Source organism: Hirundo rustica, chromosome 4, assembly GCF_015227805.2.
Source record: "Hirundo rustica isolate bHirRus1 chromosome 4, bHirRus1.pri.v3, whole genome shotgun sequence".
Taxonomy (NCBI): Eukaryota; Metazoa; Chordata; class Aves; order Passeriformes; family Hirundinidae; genus Hirundo; species Hirundo rustica.
The window spans coordinates 62107328-62134806 of NC_053453.1; the positions used below are offsets into that span (position 1 = coordinate 62107328).

The window sequence follows — 27479 nt, forward strand, 5'->3', positions numbered from 1 at the left end:
GGGTTGGAAGGGTCCTTACATCTCGCACCAATCCCCTTGCCATGGGCAGGGACACCTTCTACTGTGATGTGTAAATGTATCGGTCTAAAAGAATGATAAAAGTCACAGGGTCTTGCAAACAATCAGGAAGATTTAATTATAAATTACACACTTGGCATGGAAATTGGTATGTAGTTCCTAACCTATTTATAAAAGAACATGGCAGTGGATCTGAATAAGAGAGAGAGAAAGAGATCAGCAGCCCTAATTCCAGTGTTGATCCCTGATGGTGTGATGGGATGTCCAGGATCCATGGCTATCCCAGTATCAGTGTTTGAGACACACACATTCGACGCTTCTAGATATCTATACCAGGTTGCTCAGAGCCACATCCAGCCTGGCCTGGAACATTTCCAGGGATGGGGCAGCCACAGCTGCTCTTGGAAACCTATGCCAGGGCCTCACCACCCTCACAGGGAAGAATTTCTTCCCAATATCCAATCTAAACCTATTCGCTGTCAGTGTGAAACCATTGCCCCTTGTCCTGTCACTCCAGGCCTCTTGTCAAAAGTCTCTCTCCCTCTTTCCTGTGGGTTCCCTTGAGGCACTGCAAGGCCACAATGAGGTTGCCCCAAGACCTTCTCCTCTCTGGACTGAACAATCCCAATTGCCTCAGCTTTTCCTTGTAAGAGAGGTTCTCCATCCCTTTGGTCTTCTGGACAACATATAGAACTACAAGAAATAGTGAGGCACAGGTAAATTCTAACATGAATAAAGATGATTAGCAGGAAAAATGTGTTAAGTAGGATGGGGAAAGGAGAGAAAAAGATACAACAATTAGGATTTAAAGATGCTGCACTCAACACCTGTATCCTGATTGTTTTTAAATTTTTACTGGCTTGTGTTGATCTGCATTATTTGCTACCATGCTTCCTTACATAAACATTCAGAGACTGGATGAGACACACATCTTTAAACTTAAATGAAGAAAGGATGAAGACATCTGGCATGGATGGCTACATGAGAGAAGACAGCTTGATCAAAGTAGGGAAAGGAGATAAATGAAGCTGTAAGAAACTGAGGAGATCTAAATATACTGTGCTACTGCAGTCCTGAATTAGTTTGCTTCCTTTTTTTTTCTCTTACTTTCTGCTAAGCAAAGCATTCTGAGACATGAGGGGCAGTCTCGAGAGGCCAGAGCAACTTTTGAAAATTGATTGGAATGAAAACAAGGTAAAATAAAGAAAATAAATGCCAAGCAAAACATTGTACACTAACTTACCTTTTGCTAGTGACTTTTTGCTCTGAGTGCATATTCTGTTCAAATTTGGCCAAGTTATGTTTAGTTTTCCTAGTAAGACATTCCAGTGTCCTTTTAACTGTCCTTCATGCACCTGCATCTGGATTGGAATGGTAGTTGATCTGTCTTTGTTGAATCTGCCAAGTCATCTTACCCTTGACTGAACAGACCACAGAGCTCCCCAGAATGCATTTTGTATATATTACCTTTACGAGTATTTTGGACAAAATATTTCTTTACAGTCCAGACTTAGGGCTATTAGACCCATGCATCCATGGATGTGAAAGGACAATTCCACTCAGCTGTAAAAAGAGCGTGATTCAGAATCAATTCTTTGAAAATGGGGAGAGTTCTACACTGAAGACAACAAGCTAGAAATAGTTGTGATGACTTCACAAAGGCCAAATGTCCATGTAGGGGTAGATCTGAATCCCAGGATGCTGGAAGTTTGCCAGTACAGCTGCCAGACACTTATTGAAAACCACGTGAGCCAAGGTACTGCGAGGCCAAATGAGTGTTCCGAGTAGAAAAGAATAATTCCCATTCCGACAACAAAGAGACAAAATATGAAATTTCTACTCAGGCAAGTGGGATTTTTTTCCCTGAGAGTGGCCTCCAGGATTTGTCTCAAAAATGCCCACTTGTATCCACTATCCATCAAATTAAGCTTCTGTAGATAAAGATCCAGTTTGATAAGAATAAATAATGTGAACTAATCTCTCCTTAATTTCACTTTGATTTAGAAAGAAAGTGATAATGAATTTTTTAAAACATGCATGACAAACATATGGAATGTATTTATTGGGAAAAAAAAAAAAAAAAAAAAAAAAAAAAAAAAAAAAAAAAAAATAAAATTAAAACCTTATCAGCTATTCCAGATTTGACAGATCAAAGGAGTTACCAAAAAAATAAGCCATATACTCTAAGTAAAGGCAAAGACTCATTGCACATTCCTTGAACAGCCTTATCCTACCACCCTGAACACAAGCAGAGCAGCTAAGCACTGAACAGTGATGGGAAGGAAGGATTCCACAAATAAAAATTGGAATGGCCCAGCTGCTGCCTAAAAGCAAGATGGAAATGTAGAAATAACAAAACATAGAGCCCAGCTGTTCTCTGCTGCAAAATGGTTAATTATTAGAAATCAAGGACTTAAACCCTCTATTTCTTATGATGGTGACATAGGATGCAGGGGGTGAGAAGTGTAGGGAAGAGTTTGTCATTCACGCCAAGGAAAAATAATTTTATATGTCAGCATGGAGTCACTGGTAGATGACCACAATCTTTTTAGTCCAGATCACCCTGGATGATAATAAATCTGATAGATGAAAAATTAAAACAAATGCTTGAATAAGTCATGTAGCGTGAACACAAGCTTAGAGGTGTTAAAAACTATTTTGCAAGTATACAGGAATTCAGTTAATAAAGATATCCTAGAGCAACATAAAACAGATTTAGTCAAAAGAAAGTAGAAGATTCTATTATGGGATTGTATTTTCCAGATAGACGGAGATTTTATGCCTTTGTCTGCTTTCATTGAGCAAGAACAGTGGTAATGCTTTGGACAAATACCTGTAAAACTAATTTTTGAAGAGGGATTTTGAAGCTCCCTTATGCTAGGACCAAACAACCAAATTCTGCCATTTCAATGGCAGATAATACCATACTTTCTGGGTAACTGTAGCAGAATATAGCATTATTTATGGTTGTTTGTTATGCAATCCAAATCCAATCTGTTTAAATACTCCTATACTGATGAGTGGAATTGTGTAAATCATAGAATCACAGAAATGCCTGGGTTGGAAGGAACCTTTAAGATCATCTAATTCCAGCTCTTTGCCATGGACACCTTCCACTAGACTAGGCTGTCTCATCCAGCCTGACTTTCTGGGGTAGGGCAGCCACAGCTTCTCTGGGCAACCTGCCCCAGGGCCTCACCATCCTCACAGGGAAAAATTTCTTCCTGATATCCAACCTAAACCTACCCTCTATCAGTTTGAAGCCAGTCCCCCTTGTCCTGTCACTCCAGGCCCCTGTAAACAACAGCTTATTCCATATCTTGTGTGGTCTCCAAGGGGCACATCCCTGGCAAACCCTGCTTACCTACCTGGATCTCCTGAGTCACTGGAAAGGAGGAGAGGAACAAAGACTTCAAGGTGGTCCCTGTTCCTAGTGGGGGAATGCTGGATAAAGAGAGATTTAACCTCTCTTAACCCACGGGGAGGAAGAACTTGTGCCACCCCTTGTGACCTTTGAGTGGCCCATCACAACACCCCAAGGACTACCAATAAAAAATCAAACAGTTTTGAGTCTTGAAGAAATTCAGTTTTAGAAAGGACAGACGAGGTCATTACAACGGGAAAGGAATTAATGAAAGTAAATGAGAGCATGTTGAATGTCTGCCAGAAGAGAAATAAAAGAGGAAAATGTATACTAAAGTCCCTGGATATTCTGGTACATCTCTGGAACAGTCTGGGACTCAAAAATGTAATCAAACACCTTTACCAACTTCTTGGAAAGCAAAGGAATTTTCACCTGACTTTGTTCTTACAGTTTACAACCTTAAACATGTTTAAATTGTGCCCCCATATGTAATCTTAGTGGAGTAATAACTGATATTAAACAGTTTCCCAAAGGGCTGAGGGATAACATTCATTCTTTAGCATTCCTTCCCCAACTATCCTAATGAAACTCTCATCCTCCTAAACAAAGGACTTAAATATAATGTTGAAAGGATTTGTTTAGAAAAACAGGGTTAGCCAAGGATTATTAAATAATTAGTATTAGTGAAAAGTTAATGAAGGTCAGGGAATATTCACTGGAAAGAGTAACGAAACCCAAAAAAGGTTAATAAAAAAGCATACAAAGAATTAAAAAAAATATTTGGAAACATGGACCCAACAGGAAAATTAGAATAGTTATGGGAAAAATGTGAGATAATGCATCTGGAGAAAACAATCCAAACTAAAGATCTCATTGTTACAAGAATCTTGAGGATGCAGAAAGGAGAGATTTGAAACAAGACAAAATATTGTAGCAACAACTTACCCTTGTACCAATACTGGGCATTTTTTTCCCAAGAGGGCTACACAGTTATTTTATTAGAGTCTCCTCTTTGAGGATTTTAGCAAACAAAAATATCTTATGCTTTGTGGTTTTGTACATATTATTAAAACATCAGAAAGAAGAGTCAACTCCTATCGTTTGCAAGACGGAAGACAAAGTGAAGCCATCAAATTGATCAGATCAAAATTAATTTTGAAAGCGTGGTAGAGAAAATAAAGTTAAACCAAAATTAAGTTAGGTGAGAATGGAATGTATCTGTAAACATATTTAATATCAGTAAGTCAGCCTCCTTTTTAATTTTGTTTTAATTCTCTTTTACTCAATCTACCTTCTTTATTAATTTGTCTTAACTCAGCAGTAATCCACAGTGACCTCAAAGACATCCCTTAAGAGTTGAATAATCATGGGTTTTTTTTAAATTCACTGAATAGCAAAAAGAAGAATCAGACTCTGGGAATTAGTTTGCAAATAAACTAAAATATTTGGCAAACATTTTACAGAGCATGAGATTTTACCTTGAAATTAAATGTTCCTAAGGAAGACAGGCATTCCAGTTCCTCCCTGTAAATGAAACACTATAACAGCTTGAATATTTGAACAACACCAAGACCAATGAGTGGAAACTCCTTGAAATTTCAGTTAATGCAGACTCTCTATCCATTTGACTTCCAAGTTCTTGCCCAAATTCTAAAAATTCATCTTTTTTCACTGCATTTCTATTTCAGTTTGCACCAGATCATTGGCAAAATAAGGGAAAAAATTTTCCGCCCAAAAAAATAAAAGCAGAAACATCCTGGAAATACAATTTCCGAAGATGCAAGGCAAGAGTTTCTACCACCCACATCATTAATTGGAGTCTACCTGTACTTCTTCGCCAAGCAGAGAGGGTATGGATTCTCCCAGATCTCTTCCTGGTTTATTGATAGCCATATTCCTTATTACACACTCTGAACTAGAGTGATATGCACAGCCTCTTTCATTAGGCTACACAGTCACACGTCTGTGGCAAGGCACATTGAGTGGAGGAATTCCAGGAGGAATTTCTTCACTGGAAGGCTTATTAAGCATTGGAATGGGCTGCTCAGGAAGGTGTGGAGCCATCGTCCCAGGAGGCGTCCAAGGAATGACTGGGCATGGCATTTAGTGCTCTGGTCTAGGTGACAAGGTGAAGATTGGTCAAAGGTTGGACTCGATAACGTTGGAGGTCCTTTCCAACCTAAACGATTCCTTGGTTCTGTGTGCATTCATGCACAGTGTTCCCAAGGCTTTGTCTGCTCTCATGGTTCCGGTCTGAGTTTGTTTCTTTTCTTTCCCTGTCCCATTTGTTTATCAGATGCTTTTTGTGTGTTTGGGTGTCCAAACACAAATTCTCTAGGTCTGTATAGCTGCCAGCTGCAAAGATTCACAGAAGCCTTAGGGAGTCTTCTTTCTCAGACTGCCATTGCCAAGACATTCACAAATAAATGGACTAATTTAATATCTCCTGTGATTCTTTTGAAGGAAGAGGTTTGGCCCAGTGTGTTTAAAGAAAGCATTTTACTGAAAGGTTTATAGTCAATGTCCATAAAAATTACACCAAAGGCATTTATTTCAATATAACTCTCACAGTTATATACTTCTCAGCTCTTCAAATTTATGGTTGTTTTTCTCCCTGCTTTGGTTCTGTAATTTCTGTTCCTAAAGAAATTGACAACCAATAGCTTAACTCCATCTAGTCTTAAAACTCTTAAACCTCCTGAGCATCTCCCTTGTCCCTTCCTGTGCTTTTAAGTGATCCCACTTCTGGTTCCTTCTGGCCTAAACTGATCAGACACAATTCTTCCTTTTCCAACATAATTTTCAACACTTGTAAAGACTTCACCATCACTGTAACCTGACGCCAGTAACTTTCCACAGACAAATTTATCCTCTTCTTTATGAGTATTAGGGATAAATGATGAACAAAACCTGAACTAACTTCTGGGGCTTTGCTGAAGTACCAAGTACTGACAGGAGATGATACAGTGCATGTTATGCTGCTTAAGATGTCATGTCAAGAGACATGTCCATTATTCTTCAAAAAAGACGTGGATCAACCAGAAAATGGCCGGAAAGGAACAAGAATAAAGAGATACATAGAAAATCCTTTAAGTACCTGAAGGAAGCCTACAAGAAAGATGTAGAGACTCTTGGCAAAGGACTTCGAGTGACAGAACAAGGGGGAATGGCTTCAAACTGACAGAGAGCAGGTTTAGATTAGATTTCAGGAAGAAATTGTTCCCTGTGAGGGGGGGTGAGGCCCTGGCACAGGGTGCCCAGAGAAGCTGTGGCTGCCCCATCACTGGAAGTACTCAAGGCCAGGCTGGATGGGGATCTGAGCAACCTGGGATAGTGGAAGCTGTCCCTGCCCATGGGTGGAACATGATGATATTTAAGGTCCCTTCTAACACATTGGATTCTGTGGTCCTGTGAATCTCTGAAAATATTTAGAAACTAAGACTGAAAGAGCAGAGGCTTATTCATCTTAAACAAACAAGGGTGACAGAAATATGATATTGTGTTGAATTATGCTGAAAAGAGGACAGAAGCAATCCCTCTCTTGATCTTTGAAAGATAAAATAATCAAAAAAAAAAAAAAAAAAAAAAAAAAGGAAAAAATTAATGTAGCTGGGAGATTTAAAAACCACTAGGAAAAGCTTGTTAGCAGTACAGATAGAGAAGCATTAGAATAGATTACCTAGGGAGGAATTGAAATCTCCACTGCTGGATTTACTTAAGAACAAATTAGACAAATATCTCTTCATAATGATTTAAGTAGAGTTGATCCTACAACGCACATGGGATAGCCCCTCAAGGTCCATTCCAGTATTATTTTATGATTCTAAGTTTCTAATTCTTCAGCTTGTGCTGAGATTTGTCTGGCGCTCCTTCACTTGCCATAAACAAAGAATTCTTGCTGATCCCACAGTTCCCGTCCACAGACTTTTACCACTTCAGGCCTCTTCATCACAGGTCCTCACAAACCTATAGATTTTTTCACAGCATTTTACAAATATTAAGCTAAACATGAGGATTTTATACTGTGAGTGATGAACCTGAATCACAGGATCATTAGGTTGGAAGAGACCTTCAAGATCGATTCCAAACCACCCCTAACAACTAAACCATAGCACCGAGTGCCACATCCAATCTTTTTTTTTTAACACGTCCAGGGATGGTGACTACACCACCTCCCCAGGCAGATAATTCCAGTACTTTATCACTCTTTATGTAAAAAAGTTTTCCCTAATATCCAACCTAGATTCCCCTTGGTGCAGGTTAAGACTGTGTCCCCTTGTTCTGTCAGTTGCTGCCTGGAGAAAGAGACCAACCCCACCTGACTACAGCCACCTTTCAGGGAGTTGTAGAGTGATAAGGTCACCTCTGAGTCTCCTTTTCTCCAGGCTGAACAACCCCAGCTCCCTCAGCCGTTCCTCACAGGGTTTGTGTTCCAAGCCCCTCACCAGCCTCATTGCCTCCTCTGGACACGCTCAAGCGCCTCGAAGTCCTTCCTAGACTGAGGGGACAGAGTTGGACACAGCACTCGAGGTGCGGCCTCACCAGCACTGAGTACAGGGGAGGAATGACCTCCCTGCTTCTGCTGACCACACCATTCCTGATCCAGGCCAGGTGCCTCTGACTTTCTTGGCCACCAGGGCACACTGCTGGCTCATGTTCAGCTGCTGTCACCAGTGCCCCCAGGTCCCTCTCCGCCTGGGCACTGTCCAGCTCTGTTGATGTGCATCTAGAGCTCGGGATGATGTACCTAAGGCACCATAGATGTCACCCAGACCTGGATGCAAAAATTGCTGATGGTGCTGTGACCTGTGGCTGGCATCACAAAGAATTCTTGTTACACAGAGTGAAGTAACGTGACAAAGTATTTATTCTGTTTCATTGTGTTACTGCGCACAATACAATGCCATATGGGAAATCTCAGTAAAACATGATCTGTTCTTACCTTATAATACTTTTCAGCATTCATTATTAACTTCAAAGTGCTGAACAGTAAGATATAGGTGAGGATTTCTTAAATAAACATTGATACTCAAAACTGTATCAGATATAGTCCTTTGTCTAAACACCTACAAACTGCATTGGGCTGAAAAACATTAGTGAGAAATCTATACATCAGTGCTCATATAATTTGCATCTATGGAGCAATTAACACGGTAAATTAACACAGGGAGAGGATACTTACTTCTTCTTCTTCTAGTCCAGTTAGATCCCAGAAGTAACTCAATCTCATCTGCAAACGCTTCCATTGTTCAAGGAACATGGTAGCTTTAAAAGAAATTAAACAATTTTTTAAATGACAAATCCAAAGCCTTGTGGCAAATATTTGTCTTACTTATCAGCTTCAATGGATATTTGAATCCCATTATGCTGGACCCTTTAAAATTGAACACTAAGAAACAGCCTCAGGCCCAATTTTAAAGAAAGAATTCAAGGAAAGCATGGGAACAATAATTACTGTCTTTAAAAAAAAAAATACAGAAAGATGGATCATGGGTTGTCCAGAGCCACTGTTAAGTTCTTGTCAGGGAACAGAACTGAGCCCATACCTGCAGATATCCATGGAGGACATCATCTCTCTCAACTCACCATGAAGCATTCTGAGGTAGGTTTAGCCTGCTACTGAAATAACTAGGATCCCCAGCAAGATGTAGGAAAACATATTTTGAAATATATTACAATGCTGTAGTTACATGCTTTTGTCTTTCATATACATGGTGATTTTGCCCTGAGAGACTTGTCCCTGGTTCAGCCTCCTGCTTCTCCTTTTCTTACTAATAAGAAGGAACAGATGTTTTACTGTTGTCTCATATTTACATTCTCCTGGTTGCCCTCTCATAGTTGCTGTTTCCTCAGTATAGCTCTTTTCCTAGTTGGTCATAATTTATGCACTTACAGATGTATTAGAAATAACACTAATAAATCTTGGCTTATGGACACTTATTTTCAGATAACAAAATCAATATCAATATTAAACCAGTATATGCCAACTGAAAACACCAAAACTCTACCAATAAAAACTATACCTATAAACAACTGCAGGAACAGTTTTCCACGTTCTTATGCTTCACCTCACTTTTTCACTAGGTGGAAAGGGTACTGTAAAAACACCGTTAGATTACAGCAGTGTTTACATCACTTTGAACAACCTGTGATAGCCCCACAAGACAGACAAGAATCAGATCAACTTCCCTTGACTGCATCTACACTGTCAGATAACTCTGAGAAATGTGGGAACTGGGTGAAGGTAACCTGGCTCTTACAAGTCCTAATCTAACCCAACAGTTAGCTGCAAATATTTTCTTCACAGCTATCATCCCATCATATAAGAAATAAGTATCATTTAAAGACAGGACTGGCAGCACACTGAAAGGAAATCCAGACATTAAGCAACTAAGTTGCTATCTGTGTTCCTCCCTTACAGAAAAGAGAACATATAAAAGCTATATTTAGCATGATTTGAAAACTCAAGGGTTTTTAGATATCCTAAATACAAAAACATTTGGTTATTTTATAGGGTGCTATTACTCATTCCATTCTTTCCTGTTATACAAAAACTCAGTTCCACATTTAGCTCTGTAAGAACGTACTTGGCTTGATGTAGCAGCTGCTCTGAAATCAGCACGTCTGCACTGACTTAGCAGCAGAAAAACTAAACTGACAGAGAGCAGGTTTAGATTGGAAATTAGGAAGAAATTCTTCCCCATGAGGATGGTGAGGCCCTGGCACAGGTTGCCCAGAGAAGCTGTGGCTGTCCCATCCCTGGAATTGTTCAAGGCCAGGTTGGATGGGCCTCTGAGCAACCTGGTCTGGTAGGTGTTCCTACCCATGGCAAGGGGTTGGAACTGAATGAGCTTTAAGGTCCTTTCCAAACCAAACCATTCTGTGACTCTTTAAAACTTCTAATAAAGGCATCTGACACTGAAATTCAGCACCAGGACACCAGTGACGTCAATCCCAGTGAGCCAGGCATTACTGTGACTATGGACAATTGCACAGGACTGCTGGAATCACAAAAACACTTAATGAGGAATCAGGATCAGCTGCAAAAAGCATGACTCCTTTTGAGATATTAACCCTAAGGAGCTTTCTGCTTTCTAAAGAATGGGAGAAGACAAGAAGACAAAAATACACCTGTGCCCAGGACCCTCATGAAATGAAGCTGGGCCAGATCACCATAGCTTGCTCTTTTAAATATACAGCTGAAATAGGTGTGTGAGTGAGCTCTGCCATACAACAGATTGAACTCTAGATATAACCAACACAGCCTCTAATAGAAGGGCAGCAGAATTTGGTGTAATCTAATACTTAATAGGCAAGCTGGGCAGAGTTAGTAAAGGCTCCATTATTTCCCTTTGCTGCTCTTTGTGTGTGCCGGCTGCATTTTCTTGAACTGACAAGCTCAGCTATCATGGTCCCAAGAACAGACTTTTCTAATCTGTGGGAAACATTTTTTGGAGGAGGGCTACAGCTCTGAAAGAATTTTGTTATTCTTACATGCTTTTTTTTAAAAAAAGCAGCGCATATGGAACTTTTTGTCCTGTTCTGTTCCATAACTGATTCTACTAATTTGGCTTAGCGCAAGGATATATCAACATTTTCTTTTGCACATTGCATTCCTGATACCAAAATACAATTGTTCTGGATAAGGTTCAGTGGCAATAGTCATTTGCATGGATGCCAGTTCACAATAAAGTTTCTCTGTCAGAAAAATGTTATTTTATTTATCTTAAGCCTCACAGCAGCAGGTGACAATCTGCCAGTCTACCCTGTAATCTGAAGTAGTAAAAAAAAAGATTATGGGTCTATAAATTCATCCTCTTTTTTCTATTTCTCAGTCATAATTCTCACATATTCTCTAATGTTTGTTCTAGGGCTTCCAAGAACTGCTAAATAAATGCTTCTTGCTTCCATGATGTGTTTTGTCTGCAAGCTCCTTAAAAACCTTCTGCTGTCCTCACCCGATGCCAATCCACCAATCAGTCTTTTCTAAAACAAGCTGTAAAATCTTAACAGGCTTGCAAGGAATAACACACTGGTTGCTGAGGGATAGCTATAATACCATAATATATTTGCTCAGTTTCATATTAAGGATAATAATTTCATTTTGGGAACAATGAATAGGGAAATAAGTTGTTTTACAGTAGCAATAACACATTTAGCTTTCACAATAAACAAGCTCTGGAGTAAAGAAGAGCATAAGACTAGTAATAATTCATGCAAGCACAGTACACACACTTTTCAGGGCAGAGGTGAGGCCAGAAACAATAAGAGGAATACTACAATGCATTCACTCATGTTTATGAAGTGTTTTGATATCCTCATGGAGACAGGGATATTTGCCATTAAAGAAAAGCAAGCTTGTTTAAATGGGATATTCTAAAAGATATTATAATTAAAATTATAATAGTCCCATTGCTCTTGGAATCCCATAAAGTTTTGATAAAATTATGTGACTGAGTTGTTCCATGAGGAAATGGGACTGTGCTTAAATTAGATCCTTTCAGCTGTCTGCACCATACCAATCCTCAAATACATTCTGTCCCCAAATGCAGGTGTTAAAAGAGTGTGACATGTTGATGGAAAATGAAGAAAAATTAGCAAATACATAGCAAAGTTTAGAAGTGCCATTAATGGCATGATTTTGTCTGTGGAGAAAATGGCCTCAGGATGCCCAGGGGAGGTTCAGGTTGGACATCAGGAAGACTTTCTTCCCAATGGCATCAGAAGGGGCTGACCCGGGATGTGGTGGAGCCACCATCGCTGGAGATGTTTAATAAAGAACTGAACATGGTACTCAGTGCTCTGGTTTAGATGGCAAGCTAGAGACCAGTCAAACGCTGGACTTGATGATCTTGTAGATCTTTTCCAGACTTGATGACTTTATGATTCTAAACATGGCAGTAGAGGAAGAAAGAACATATTTTCTTCCCTGAACTACTCAACTCCATTTATTCCAGAGCTTGCTGTTGGTGGTGGTATTTTTTTCCCCAGTCTCAACACAGACAGCTCTCCCTGGCCTGCTGAGGACTGCCAGCTTCCCAGAGTCATAGAATTTACATTCAATCAAACAGCGCTTTGTTATTCTGTGCTGAGTCTAAACATCAAATGGCACTGATAACTTGCAAAGCAATACTCACCCCAGAGAGCCATAAAGATGGAGAAGAAAACCGTGGCAGGGTTGTCGAACAAGTGACTCGCTCGAGCGGTGGCACAGGCAGAGCTGAGGTTCCAGTAGTCACAGAACTTGTCACACAGGGGGCACATGGTGAAGGCATTGTGTTGGTCACACATCTCTTTGCTGTGACACACAAGGGAACAGGTTCCTCTGAGCATTCCAGCTCAGGAACTATGGATGTGCAGCAGAGATATCGAGCAGCACATCACAGCCATTACAAGCTGTCTGCAATATATGTAGGCTACACTTGCAGAGATCAGAAGCTGTGTGTCTCCTCAAGGTTCATTGCCATGGATAACATTTTAAATGCTTATAGGTTAAAAACAGGAAAATGATGCAACACTCAACCAGACTGATCACTGCACTGTATTGGTGAGTTAAGGAAGACAACATCACAGAAGACTGAGGTTAACCACACTAAAAAAACGAAATTTGCATCCCTGCAGTCAGTTACGTGGTTTGATACAGATCAGATTTAAATCACTGAAAAGAAAGACTGAAGTGGTCTCAAAGGAAATTCAGTGCTGTTGTCAAAATATGCATTTTTAATACGGTGGCACAAAAATATGAGAGAAAAGATTTTTTACAGATTTAAAGATCTTTACTGTAAGGCCGTTACTTTGATTCTCGGTCTTATTTGCTATGTATGTATTCAGCTTCTAAAAATCTTTGAAAAAAAAAATTATCAATATCACTTTGTCAAACACTTCTTCTCAAGGCTGAGAACGCTTTCAGTATTTTCCCTAAGGTTTGGATGTGAAAGCCTTTCACACAGTCTCACTTAGGTGAACTGAGTAGTCCAAAGCCCAAATGTCCTTGCCAGGATCATGAGCTGAGAGTTACCACATTGTGTAAATGATAGCTGGCATATGGTGACTATGATTGTTCCTGTATGGACCATCCTGAAATAGGTTTTTCCTTATGACTTCAATGAAAAAAGGGACTGTTCAAGCTATATTATGAATATGTTTATATTATATAGTTTGAAAAGCATGCAGCTGTTTCCAGCTCTCACGTTGTTACAGTAATTCTCTATTTCAAAAGGCAGCAGAGGGTGCTGCAGATACATCTTATCCATAAATCTCACTGCTGTTTAAATGTTAGCACAAGCTTTCACTCCAACAAGCACCCAGATTTATTTAGATCAACTAAGAAAACAGACTCTGACTCTGATATGGTACTGTTCATCATTTAACTATCATTAATCTTCTCCTACTGCAGTGATTTTAAAAGCTGTCTGTTCAGGGACTGTCATGAGTGTGGTCAGCATACAGGTACTGCAGTATCCTGTCTCCAGCAGAAGTCAGACACAGATAACACAGAGGAATGTTCTTTTTGGTTTTTTCCTCTGGGAAGCAGACATTAACATCATAGTATCATTTTGGCATTCTTTGTGCAGTATATTCCCCTCAGGATACATGAAACTCAACATTATTTTGTGTCTAGAAGGAGAATACTGTGAAGAGCAAATACAGAATCATAGAATGGGTTGAACTGGAAGGGACTTTAAAGATCGTCCAGCTCCAATCCCCTGCCATGGGCAGGGACACCTTCCACTAGCCCAGGCTGCTCCCAGCCCCATCCAGCCTGGCCTGGAACACTGCCAGGGATGGCCACAGCTTCTCTGGGCAACCTGTACCAGGGCATCACCACCCTCACAGGGAGCAATTTCTTCCCAATATCCAATCTAACCCTGTTCTCTGTCAGTGTGAAGCCATTGCCCCTTGTCCTGTCACTCCAGGCCCTTGTCAAGAGTCTCTCTCCATCTTTCCTGTGGGCTCCCTTCAGGCACTGCAAGGCCACAATGAGGTCACCCCAAAGCCTTCTCCTCTCCAGGCTGAACCATCCCAATTCCCTCAGCCTTTCCTCCCAGCAGAGCTGCTCCTTCCCTGTGCTGCCCTTGCTGTCCCTGCTCTGGCCTGGCTCCAGCAGCTCCCTGCCCCTCCTGTGCTGGGATCCCAGAGCTGGAGGCAACTCTGTAGGTGTGGCTCAGCAGAGTTGGCAGAGGGGAAGAATCAGATCCCTTGATCTGCTGGCATTTCTGAAGTCTTGCAACTATTATTCATTTCACTTGTACAAATGGTCCGATTTTAATGAGAATAAAATGTTCCAAGAGTTGTGGACAGTGCGTGCATTATATTCAGTGAGGTTTACATAATAACTTTCTGATTGAGCAGTGAGCTATGTGCACTCATGAAAAGCAAATTAATATCTTAGAAAATGAAGTCAATACAGTGGACACATTTTTGTTTCAGGAGATGAGGCACTGACCAATCAAATAAATGTGTGCCCCTCAAAAACCTGTTCAGTGCCTCTGTTTGTAATGCTCTCAGGGCTGGAAATGATACATCACTGCTCTTCAGATGAGCTAAAACCAGTTATTATCACTACAAATTAATAAGAAAAAGCACAGTCTTATGATTTTCAAGTAACAAATCATGGATCACAGATAAGCTTACCTAGGAATGTCACTTTCAATGGTTATACATCCATATAGAAATACAATAATCCCAACTACTGAAGATGGAATGAGGAATTCCGTGTATAAACCCAGCCATGCAAAATAAAGTCCTATCTTTTCTCCGAAATACTTCCTGAAAAAGAGAAAAAAAAAGACGAAAAAGCACACGTCAAAGGTATCATTTTCAAAGCTGTTTTACAGATATGGAACAGTCCCAGAAAGTTTAAATACAAATTGTGAAATTGTAAAATACGAAATATATGAATGATAACACTGAGGATCTTGAAGATAATAGGAACAAATAAAGGGGAAGATTTTTGTACTTGGCGGTTTGGGCTTCGGTGTTCTGAGAAGTTAGTCCTGGATCATTCTCTTGAGCTGAAATTAAGCAGGTATCATTGCAATACATAATATCTGTTCAGAGAAGACTGTGGTCTTTGCATCTCTTAAAAGAAGTCAGTGAAATAGTAGGAAACATTGGAAAATGCTCTCCTCAGAGGAGCACGTTAATTTTTATCTCTGTCAAATTCCTGGATTCAGTTAGTGAGAGTCATAGAAATGACATCTTTGGGACCGTACTGACAACATCCTCTAATATCTTAAAAGATGACTAATCTGGAACTGCTGCCAAAGGAGGAAAGTTTACTTGCACACTTAGCACTGGCTTTTCAGAAAGAATGTTTTTGTCAGGTTAACAGCCCCTGGACAGCTGGTTAGAAAAAACAGTGTCTGCTCTGAGAAACAGCCCACTGTAGATGTTGATAAATAAGTGGTAGAACTCAGCTCAGCATCTTCATGAATCACACTGCAAGAAGTAAACTAAGCATGGATGAACCTCACTGATCATTCCAAAGTACAGTTAGGAGTGATTACAAATATTGCAAAACCCAAAGAGCTTCATAGAACTCAAAAATTCACCAAAATTTAGATAAAATACAACATTTCACCAGCCAGAGAAGATGATGAAGCAGTGTTGGACAGAAAGCAGCTACACAGAGAGCACTCAGGGCATGACATGGAGTGTGAGTCAGTGAGACATTTACACTTTGATAGCAAAAAAATTAAAACAAATTCATGATATCATGTCTAATAAAAGAAATACAAGACTTCCTCCTCATAAAGGTTGAGCACGATCCCAGTTTGAGATTTATTCTGATCCCATTTAACTTAGGAAAGTTTTATCCAAGTTTAACACCCCAGATTTAAATCATTCCTACAGAAAATGCATAAATGATATTTCTGGAGGCCCAAAACGAAATTTTCTAGTCCAGAATTTGAGTCTAAGGGCCAGACTGCTCGTGCCACAGGAGAGACAGGGCAGAAGTACAGCCACAGCAGAGAGCCAAGACAGGACAAGCCTCCACAGTCACTTTCAGCTCAGATGGAGTGGATAAGGAAAGCAGCACTGAGGGATTTTTATTACTATAGATCCTGCTGTTGTTCTCACACCATCACAGCTGCAGCTAACTCCACACTTCCAGGCTCTCCCATGGAAAACAGGCAGCGCAATCCTGCCTATTTCAGTTTTGCCTTCCATGAGTGACTCTATTTTCTCATGTCTATCCAAACTTGCTTATGCTTTAGAAAGGATACATGCAATCCTAAAGGAGAAAGCAAAATAAAAGCATTTTTAGGTGATACACAGACATTATTTTCAGTATGAGTGGATGACATCCAGAAGCTGGGAAATTTCAGGAATCTTCTAGGAAGAGTACAACCCCTACATGTGACATTGCAAGGTATCCTAAGCCACAAACTGTGGAGTATCAAAGAGCAGAAGTGAAATCATCACAGCATGGTTTGAATGACAATAACTTAACATTTGAAGCACCTTGGGTCAATGGATTTGCAGAGATTACAAGGAAATATGGCATTATATGATGTAACATATTTTATGAAATTAAAAAAATAAATATTTGTGTTGCAAATACAAGCCATGTACTTTGGGACTGCCCTCTGACCTGGCATATGTCAGGTAATTTTGGAGGTAATTAGAAGAAAAAATTTCCCTTTCTTTTCAGATTTGAAAATAAATATATATTTTTAATATATCTGTTTGTTAATATACTATGTTGTTAATACTGTTTGTTTAATACACACATTTTAATACACTTTTTATTTAATATGAATAGAGAGAAGAAATAGTTGATTGAAATATAGACTTAATCAGAAGGCATACAGCTCTTCTTCAAGCCTCCTCTGTGACTCAACAAACAGCAGCAATGGTGTTGGGACAGCACAGGACAGAGGGAAACTCCATTTGCTCTCAAGTTTCTTCTGACTGGGGAGTGACAACCATAAATTTGACATCTAAAGCAGGAAAAGAAGGACCAGAGGGAGATTATTCTGATTATGTCTTCTTAATGTTTCCTTGTTTGCAGAGATGGGCAATGGGCACAGCTAGTAAAGTACTTCAAAAAGGTCAGAGCAGGCACAAAAAAATTGTCCACAATCTAAGCTGTTCAAAACTCTCTGTTCTTTCGACAAAGGGCCACAAATTAGCACAGAAAGATTTCAAATGCCAGCAGCACTAAAGAATAGCTGATCAGGGTCAGGGAAATTGAAGTTTATGGCTAAAGAGACTTCCCCTCAAATTTTTAAACCTTCCAGTGACGCATGTGATCTGTAACCTATAAAGTGAAGGGGTTCTATTTGTGTCCATGTCAAAATAAAGTGAGAAGAGCTCAACAATGTCCTAGCAGTATGGGAAAAAAGCAGTTGCCAAGAAGCAAACTACACTGTGTTTTGTGGCTTAACTGTTTTGAAAAAGGGAAATAATTAAGATGTTATGCCCAAGCACAGTCCACCAATGTGCCAGAAAGTGAAATAATCTAAGGAGAAACAATGACAGAGCTTGGAAACATAATGAACAATTTAGATATGAATTTATCAAGTTGGAATAACACAGGACATAGACATATTGTTTCTTTGACACTTCCCAAGAACTCTTCTCTGGTTCTTCTGAATAGGAGTCAAGGCTCTGCAAACACCTGTGACCTCCTGTACAAACACCTACTGCAGCTGCTGCTGGATTCAGTAGTGAATGAACAGAGGGGGGGCGGAAATGTGTGCTTCAAGGTTTGAGGAAGATGTAAGTAAAGAAAAAGTATTTTTACAAGTTTTTATATATTTACACCAAGAACTTGGCATGTTCTCTCATTTACATTGGGATAAAACCAGTCTGACTTTATTATCCTACAGTAATTACCCATGATTTATGCTGTCATGGCAAAAGAGGAGAATTAAGACCAGAGTCTTGCTCTACCTCAGTAGCTAATTCACATCTGCCTCACATATATCCAGGCAAAGCTAAGGACTAATCCTTTCCAAAGTGTGCTCAGGGATACAGCAGAATGTCACAAAAAAAGTGTGTCCCTGGCATTGTGTGAGCTTTATTTCTGCATTAGGGAAATGTACCTTTATATGCACATACTCCATGGAGGCAGCGGTTATTCCCAAACAAAAGGGCAAATGGCTTTGATTAAGAATGTGTACGGCTCCTATCAGGAGCAGCACCCAAGGCTTTTGCTCTGTGTGTTGATACATCACAAGGTGAAATTTTGTTTCTTTCATTTTAGAAGACTTTATAAAGGCTGGTTAAATGGCCACCTACCAAGTAGTGAGTTCTCATGAACAAGATTCATGTCTTTAAGGAAAGATTTGGTCAAAGTACCCAGAACTCCTCAACAAGCTGAACAGGAGCTGTCCTTGCAGCAGATTATCAGAAACAGCAATAAAAAACTCCCAACAGCAGCAACAATAGCCACCTGTAGAAAGTGTATTCCCTCCCAGACTTAGAAGTGTTGAGAAGACCACAGCAGAAACGTTGACTCTGTTCCCTCTGTTTTGCCCATATAACACTTAAACCAGACATCTGCAGCGCACTTTGGTCTGTCTGGTTGCAAAACCAACATCAAAAAGAATAACTGATTATTAAACCCTCTGCTTGCACGTTGGTCACAGTGCTCCCGTGCCAAGTTGTGCAATTTATAAATAGACTAAGGTTTGGGGAAGGGGGGAGAAAGAGAGAAGGGAAAAAACCCTTCAGTTTTGACTCCACAGAAACAAGTGTGGGTACCTGGAATGTGAATAAAGCGTGTGGTGCGTGACACACGCTGGAAAGAACTCCAGAGACGTTCAGGAACAAAAATAAAAAAGCAAGGAAAAGGCACTGCGGACACTGAGTCACCTAACTGGGAAATCTGTGCAGAACTCTTCGGTTTTTAAATCTTTATACCCCACTCTAGGCCAGATGTCACTTCATGTTTCCATTTCATTCCATCACCCCTTTGGTGGAGGAGTTGTTTAGACACAATAGTGATGCAAAACAAAACTGATTTACAGCTGCCACTTGGGTAGGTTTCCCCTGTGCAAATGGTCAACCAAGTCACACGTATTACTAATGCCTTCAAAATAAACTTATTTGCACAGTTTCCAGGTGAAATTCTCATGTTTCTGCTGTTCGGGAGAAGGACAAGCACTTTTAGTTTCATCTTCAATGCCAAAGTTAGTTTAAAACTTTCTTTCCTTGTCCAGATGCACATTCCCTTTCTGACCCACAGCAACAGTCTCCAGGAACACAATTCATCCTTTCAGGGCTTTTGCAACCAGAAGAAAACCAACCATTATGCTGCAGGTGGAACTGTGACTACCCTTAGAAAGTGAGAAGCAATTCTAGCACATGCCAAGTTCAGAGCAGAGATATTTCCTCTGGTTCTGAGGCAATAGTTCCCACCATCAGAAGTTTCCCTGTCAAAACTGTAGACTTCTTTCAGAAAGACTGCTGGAGTAGAGGGAAAGCCCCAGTCACTCCAAGGAACATCGCTGATCACTCCAAGATTTCACTCCGGGTAGAGATGCCTATGTCCAAATTTTCTGGATTTGCCGTTCTTTCTTCACTTGAAAATTTTCTCAGGGCAAGATTCAAGCATTTATTGCAACCATCTGGGACACCTGGGTGGAATTACTGCTCAGCAGCAGCACTGAGGCTGCTGTGCATCCAGAGATCTTGGAGATTTCCACCATGGTTGTGCCTGACAGCACATATTCCATCCAGGCAGCCTCAGGAAGGAACATATCAGTGCTAAATCCAGATACACAGAGAGTGCACCAAATGGAGCAATATGGAAGCTAAGAAAAGATCCTGGCAGAAGACAATCCCTCTTGGAACAACGTGTCAAGAGACAGAAAAACTTTTTTTATTAAAATTTTAAGAGGGGGGAAAAATAACTACTACAGAACCTCAGATAAATGGCAATGCATCTGAGTTCGGGGTAGGAAAGAAAATGTCCTTCAGAAAGGCCAACTGGTTCTTCATACAAAAAACAAAGAAAGGAGACCTTGTCCAGGGTAAAAGCCCTTTCCCCCCCACTACACTGGGTGTAAAAATCAAGAATGTCCAGTAGAGAGTGATTAAAAATGTGGTTTTGAATGGCTTGGGTGGTACATTTCTTATTCTGTTTTCAGAATGAAGATACGTGCCACCAGAGCCATTTAATCAAGCCCTTTTCATTTAAGTTCATGTTTGAAACATTACCTAACAAATATTTGCTATGTCCTCCAACGGTACTTAATTTTGGAGTCAAACTTACCTAAATTAGAGAGATATTTACCTTTCAAGGCACTGTGGATTTTTAATTGTGATTCCTTACATGTGACCAAAAAAAAAAAAAAAAATCCACTGTCAAAATATTGCAGCTCCCTGGAGGACAGAAATTGCAAATTTTATTTAGAGGTAGAAGTATGCTTTTCCCTAGTTTCTTTGGCTCATAAGAAAAATTAATCTTCAGCAGAGTAACAGGGAGAAATTGACATCTGTGGAGGAAGGGGGTATTCAAGTTCTCAAATTCTAGTGGATAAACCCAGGAGAAATATAATAATTACATAAATATATCAATTGAGAATAATAATTGATAATAATATTTAATAATAACAGTCATGATTTGTTTATTAAATGCAATTTAAAATAGCAAAAGGCCAAACCTTATCCTGCAAAGAAATAAAACTAGGACAAGCCGCTCTCTGAGCCTCACAGATTCACGAACCTTATGCTTCCATTCCAAGAAATTGTCAGAATACAGCTGAAAGTGCATAGCTTGTGGTGATGGATTATAAACTGAAAAAAAGCCTTTGTTTACTGACTGCAGGAGAAAGAACAATAGAAGCATAATAACTAGACATGTAATGTGACTGAGATAGAAATTAAGGCTGACAACTGCCAAATGGATAAGCAAACAACACGATGCTGGGTAGTCAGAAGCACTGTAATTGCATTCTCCTCTCTATTCTGGGACAATACAAAACTTCAGAACAGGTTTGAAAGGATTAAGTGCTTGATTACAATATTCTGCTGATGTTTCCTGTCATGTGCTTAGCGTAAAAAAGTTCTAAATGCCCCTGAGCTTGCAGAACCCACAGCACACCTTGCTCAGGGAAGGCATTTTCAGCAGGAATAATGCAGTGTTTTGCCTGTCATGTCCAAAAATTCATGCATAGGACAACTCATGGGCACTCCGCCTCTCCTCACCTTTCTTTAAGTAATTATCTCTTTATTTAGTATTTTAAAAAATGTCAGTAACTTTCCCAACCTGGAAAATTAAAAATCCATGGCTACCTGAGGCTAATTGAAAGTTAATGGAAGCCAATCAGAGCTTACCTTTGAGGCAGGAAGTTTCATTTTATAAACAACTCAGGGCACCAAGTGACATTCTATGTAAGACGCAATTCATTCAGTTATACAGATAATAATTTCTCTATAATAAACAAATGCAAATTAAGAGCAACCTATTTTATATGAATTAGCCTTTCTTTTGGACTTTCTTTTAGAAAAGGATGTTACTTAGTCTTTTTCCTCCTATTATTTTAGTACCCATTACTACTTGCTTTTCTGCCTTTTTGTACTCGAACAAATGTGAGGTCATTGACATCTCATCACTTCCCTAATCTCCAGTTTCCACAAGATAATTTGCATGATTTTATTCATCTCATTTAACAAGAGTTTGAACCTCAAACACTGGCTTTCCTAAATATCTTTCATTTATAATAACTAATATTTCATGAGAGTTTTCTAGCTTTTGAAGTTAGTATAGCTAACCCTTACTGCAGAGCCTGAATTCATTTCATGTACTTATTTTAGTAAACAGGTCCTTGTTAGCGCTTGCACAGTGTTACTGCTGTCAGATAGACACCATCTGGTGGCTAATAAACAGATGTATCATTTCCAATTAAAAACAAGTATAAAAAATTATCTTTTAGTCACCTCGGTGGAAGGGGACTGGGTCAGGGAATACTGAAGCAAAATGGACATCCATAAGTCCACAGGCCCTGATGGAATGCACCCATGAGGGCTGAGGGAGCTGAAAGGTGTCATTGCAAGGCAGCTCTTGATAATCTTTGATTGATGGTGGCAACTAGGAGAAGTGCCCAAAAGCTGGAGGAAAACAAAAGTCACCCCCATTTTCAAGACGGGCAAGAAGAAGGACCTGTGGAACTACAGGCTAATCTACCTCACTCTCCCTTGTGCTCATCATCTCTTGTCACGGAACACAGTTGAGAAGAGCCTGGCTTCATCCTTTTCTTACCCCCTGCTCAATATGGCATAAATATTAATTTTTCTGCTCTTTGTGCTGACCGTGGAAGTTCACAGATTTGTTATATTGAAACCTTTCCTTAAGCCTGTGTTGTCTGGGCGTAATTTTTATGTGGTGCCAAGTTCTTGATCTCTTCCCTTGTGATCCATGTTTGTCCAATGTTAGAGACAAGTTACTGATCAGACCAAGTCATGGCTGTCCTGATATAGCTTATGGACAGAGAGGATCCTCATACAAAATCTCTTAGTATGGGGGAATGTTGGAGAGGATGAAACACAAGGGAATACCTTTATTCCAGAAATGGGTTGGTCTTGACCCCTGGTGAGTACTCAGGAGCCAGGAAAGAACTTTCTCTCAGCCCATCAAGCCACAGCCAGAACTGTCTATAGAGATTAAGACATCAAGAGCAGCTCTACTAGAAAGACAAGCAGACCTGCAGCCCCCCAAATGCAGCAGCTCTTTTCTGCTCCCTGCAGTTCCCAGCCAAACACACCTCTAGATGCCTAAAAATATTCACATGCAGATAAATATTTAAATGCGCACGACTTCTGTTTCCAAATGTGGCCTCTCATTTCTGTCTTTTTTTTCCTCCAGTTTGAAAGAACAAACTTCCATTTCCTATTCAAAATTCATTGATATCACCTCCAAAGATACCTTTTGGATAGGACCTGTCAGTCATGTCCATTCAAAAATATAAGTTTCTGGCTGTGAAATTTAGGCATCATGCAGGCACTATTAAACTTAACCTGAGACAATTCTTAACACAAAGAAAACTGGATTCTAGCTGCCTACAAAAACTCCACAGTCCAAGGGAGAGACCCCAGGAAGTTTGCAGCAACCTCAGTCATTAATGACTTGACTTTGCAGAAGTCCTGATGCAGATATACACTTCCTCTGCTGGATCTAGCTTTTGAAAACCCTACTGCAGGAGGGAGGAATCCGGGTGGTAATGAGGATTCTAGTTCTCAGACAGTGAACTGAAGCATGGGAATTATGTTTATCAGAAAGCAGGGATCTGTTTTTCCTCACCACTACAATCCCAGCCTACTGGTTTAAAATTCCATCTCTCATACAAGCAACAATAAATAAGACCATGCCCTTGCCAAAAGAGACAGAGAGAAGAACTTCCTACAGGACTGGCAAAGTCTGTGAAATGCAGAGCTGTAAGTAAATCATCTCACTCCAGTCACAGGCCTGCATCCAGCAGAATAATTCAACACAAACTCCTTGGTGGTTTATGCACCATGAGCAAAACCCCTCTGCTTTGCAATAAACAATGGCTGGAGCACTTGGGTAAGGTCTGTGATGAGAAGTTCCAGTGAGATGAGGGAAAACTGCCTACAACTGAGCTGAAAAGTGCTGCCCTAGCAACAAATTCCTAAAATGCAGACCATATTCACAGATGTACAGCACAATAATAAAGGCCATTCATATAGGAACTGGAGTTGTAGGGGGTAAAGTTGTTGGGGGGTAATGAGATCATGGAAAGGGAAAAGAGCTATAATGAGGGGGCAAATGTTCATTTTTCACCAGCTCAGACTCTGTTCCAGAGTTCCATCTGCTTCTGGCCCACTCCAGAAAGCTCTCTGCTGTAAAACCTGGCAGGAAGGACATCAAGGATGAGTGGATGCTGGCACCTACAGCTTTAATGACGATGAACTGCAAGCTGGACATACCGCATGTTGGGAAGGAATCTTCAATGTACAGATTCTTGGAACTATAAAAAGATGTTGGCTTCAGAGTGCAATAGGGTTACAGCAGAAGATATGCTCAGATTATTGCCTCAGGCATGTGTTTGGCAGAGCTTTGGAAAGGAGCTGGATGGACAAATGCCAAAGATACTGGTAGAGCTCATGGGCATCTTTCTACTTAGTGCTGTGTTTGCTCAATTACTGCACTTTCCCAGGCTTAAAGCTGTTTTCACTTTATTCCTAACACAGAATTCCTTGCAGGCAGCCTCAGCATCTCTGTGAACATTGAAGATTTGCCTGCTAAAGACAGTCAGAGAAGAATTGCAGTCACACAGTGCATTACAGAGAGTTGTTCAGTCCAGTCCCTGTGAGATAACCAGATGCTACAGAGGTGTTTCTGCCAAAGTGGTTCTATGCCACAAAAAAAAAAAAAAAAAAAAAGTATATGTATATGTGTATATATATAGGTGAGATAAATTCACACTAATAACATAGGAGGGACATGTAAGCCAAGGAATTGAAAATTGAAGCATACAATAAGATCTCTACTTTGAGGATCAATAACCCGAAAGTTAGCATAAGCAGCGACTTAAAAATATTTCCTCTGGGACTGGGAATCACAGACCTTATTTTCAAGTCCAGAGAATTCTAGACAGTATGTGGAGCAAAAATGAGATGAAGATGTGACTATAAATCATGGTGGTGAATGAAAAAGCTATTTGTTCAGGCATTAGGCAGGATAGAAGGGCTCAGCTGGAGTAAGCTGTACCACAAATTGATCTTAACCACATTTTTTGCAAAGGAAGAAACACCTATTTTTAAAGACAATAGAAACAATATTTTAGCAGAATTTCTCTGTTCTTATTTTCCTTCTCTTTTAAAATTACCCTAAGTAGTAGTAAAACTCTACCATAAGTGGGGTAAGCAGATGCATCCAGGTTTGGGGTTTTTTTGGTGAAGATTGATGAAAGAAGTAAAAGGTCAAAAGGAATACCAGTATTGACAATTTGGGTGCCTGATGGCTTACACTGAGCACTGCCCTACACAGGCCCCAAGACACTCAAAGAGAAAGCAACAGTTTCCAGAGCTGAGACAGACAAACTGGATCACAGGTCTGTCACTGCTTTAAAAAATGCCAGGAGGAGCAAGTTCCAAGCTTTAGAATCAGAGCATTCATGGCAGGAATGGGGAGGGACTGGGGATGTTCAGTCAAGAGCAGGTCCAACATGGGTACATCACAATGAAAGGCCAGAACTCATTACACACCAAGGTGAAACAATTTTCCGTATGAAAGGAAAACATTGTTAAAGATAGGAAGGAGGGAATATATTAACTAGACAGTTTGACTAACAGAGACTCCCCAGTTTTGATTTATGTCCTACACACTATAAATAATGTTTTAGTTAAGGCTTTCCTACTTGCTCCTGCAAAAAGAGTTATTTGTATACATAGTCTCAATCTTTACATGTCTTCCCAGTTTCAGGCTTTACAACAAGAGGCATTTGGAGCTTGGAGAGTAATCGCACTATAGATAATGTAACCTGTTAGCTACTAAGAAATTGAGTGAAGTTCAAGAAATGGGAAATAGAAATTAAAATGTGACAAACCATTAGAAAGTGAGCTGGGGCCTTATAGAAGCAGTGACAATAAAATAAGCTCCACCATGGTTAGAAATGAGTCAACTCTATGTGATTTTCCTGTGGTGAGGTAATCTTACATTAATAGACCAAGAGACAAAAAGGTGTCCTCCCCTCTACAAGGATGGTCCACTCCTGGAATTTCAGTTCCTACATGGCTTTCCAGCTGCAGGTGCTTCAAGATGCCCCTTAAGAGGAAAACACACCAGTTTTCCATGAGTTAAGGCTTTGTCTCAGAAGGAAAACCACCTCTTCGTGACACTGTAACTTAGATTACTTCCTTCATCTGTCATTTAGAACTCCTAAGTGATAAATGTTGCATTGAAACCAGAAATAAAATCTATTATAAATTTCTATTGCACTTCTTAAAATTGTGTCTATTTTCTTGACTTGCTATAAGTCATCAGACTTATAAAGACTGCTAAAAGACAAAAAAAGATGACTGTAAATAAGATCAAGGAATATTTGGTCCAAAGAGGGGGAAAAGATTCTTGAATGTGGTAGTGTTGGAAGTGAAGATGTGTGATCTCCATCCCAGGAGATTTCAAAATGCATGAGCAATTTGGACTGGCTTTCCAGCCAGCTTGCTTTGAGCAGAGAGGAAGTCTAAGGACGACCTATTAATTCTAAAATCATGTTTTTAAAACTTTTATTAATATTCAATTGCATGTAAAAATATAAAACCTGTTTTCTTTATGCAAGCTCATAGAACTCTTAGGGAGCATCCTCTGTGTCTCTGGATCAACAGCAACATCACTGCAGAACTTGCTAAAAACTGAGTTTGAACCAATCTTCATCTGAGAAAAGAAAATCATCAAAAATAGAAGAAAATCACTAAGCCACATGTTTTTATAGCATTTTTTGTATTACAGTGCAAGGATGGAGAGGAACTACTGTTGATAAGTGCATCCTTACAAAAAAAGTCACCCAAGAGAAACTCCTCTATAATGAAAATCAATACTTAAATTAGGATGACAGAAAAGGTGTGTTACAACAGATCTCCAGAGCTATGAACATTATAAAACTGCAGCTTTCATATTTTACTTTTTAATATATCCCTCAGGCTTTCCTGAGATGACTGTGGTCCAGTACTTTTCATTCATCATTTTCAGTACTTTTAGCCTAAGATATCTGTTAGAAAATAATTCATGCTTTCTCTCTCAAATAACTGTTTATAATCCTCTCCATGAGAGCTATAAAGACAAAAAAAAATTTTGAAATTCATATTTGGACATTCATATGCTTTTTAAAACAAAGCACTGCATTAGGCAGACTGTGTTTCAAACAATTCATTTTTATATGTGGATGTGCACTGAGGGATGAGGTGGTGTAACATCTTACAAATCAAAGTTCAATTCACACTGTATTACTTGCACAGTCTGCACTATGCATTTCCTTAAAGTCTTTAACTGAAATTGTTCTGCTGCAGAATAGAAATATGTGACATGCACTGTGTTCTTATTTGGTGAAACCTTCCTTACTCGCAGCTGCATTTCTTTTACCAAAAAAAAATTTGCTTTTTCTTATTGCCCAAAGTGGTCCAC

General features: G+C 39.7%; 1 protein-coding gene across 1 annotated transcript in view; it reads right to left on the reverse strand.

Annotated features, from left to right (window-relative positions):
• The window catches only part of ANO2 (anoctamin 2), a 148216-nt gene that overhangs the window by 74964 nt on the left and 45773 nt on the right, over positions 1-27479 (reverse strand). The window contains exons 11-13 of the mRNA XM_040062298.1: positions 15017-15151; positions 12520-12680; positions 8565-8647 (exon numbers count right to left, since the gene is read on the reverse strand). Of these exons, the coding sequence (XP_039918232.1) occupies positions 8565-8647; positions 12520-12680; positions 15017-15151 (379 nt within the window). The remainder of the gene's footprint in view (positions 1-8564; positions 8648-12519; positions 12681-15016; positions 15152-27479) is intronic.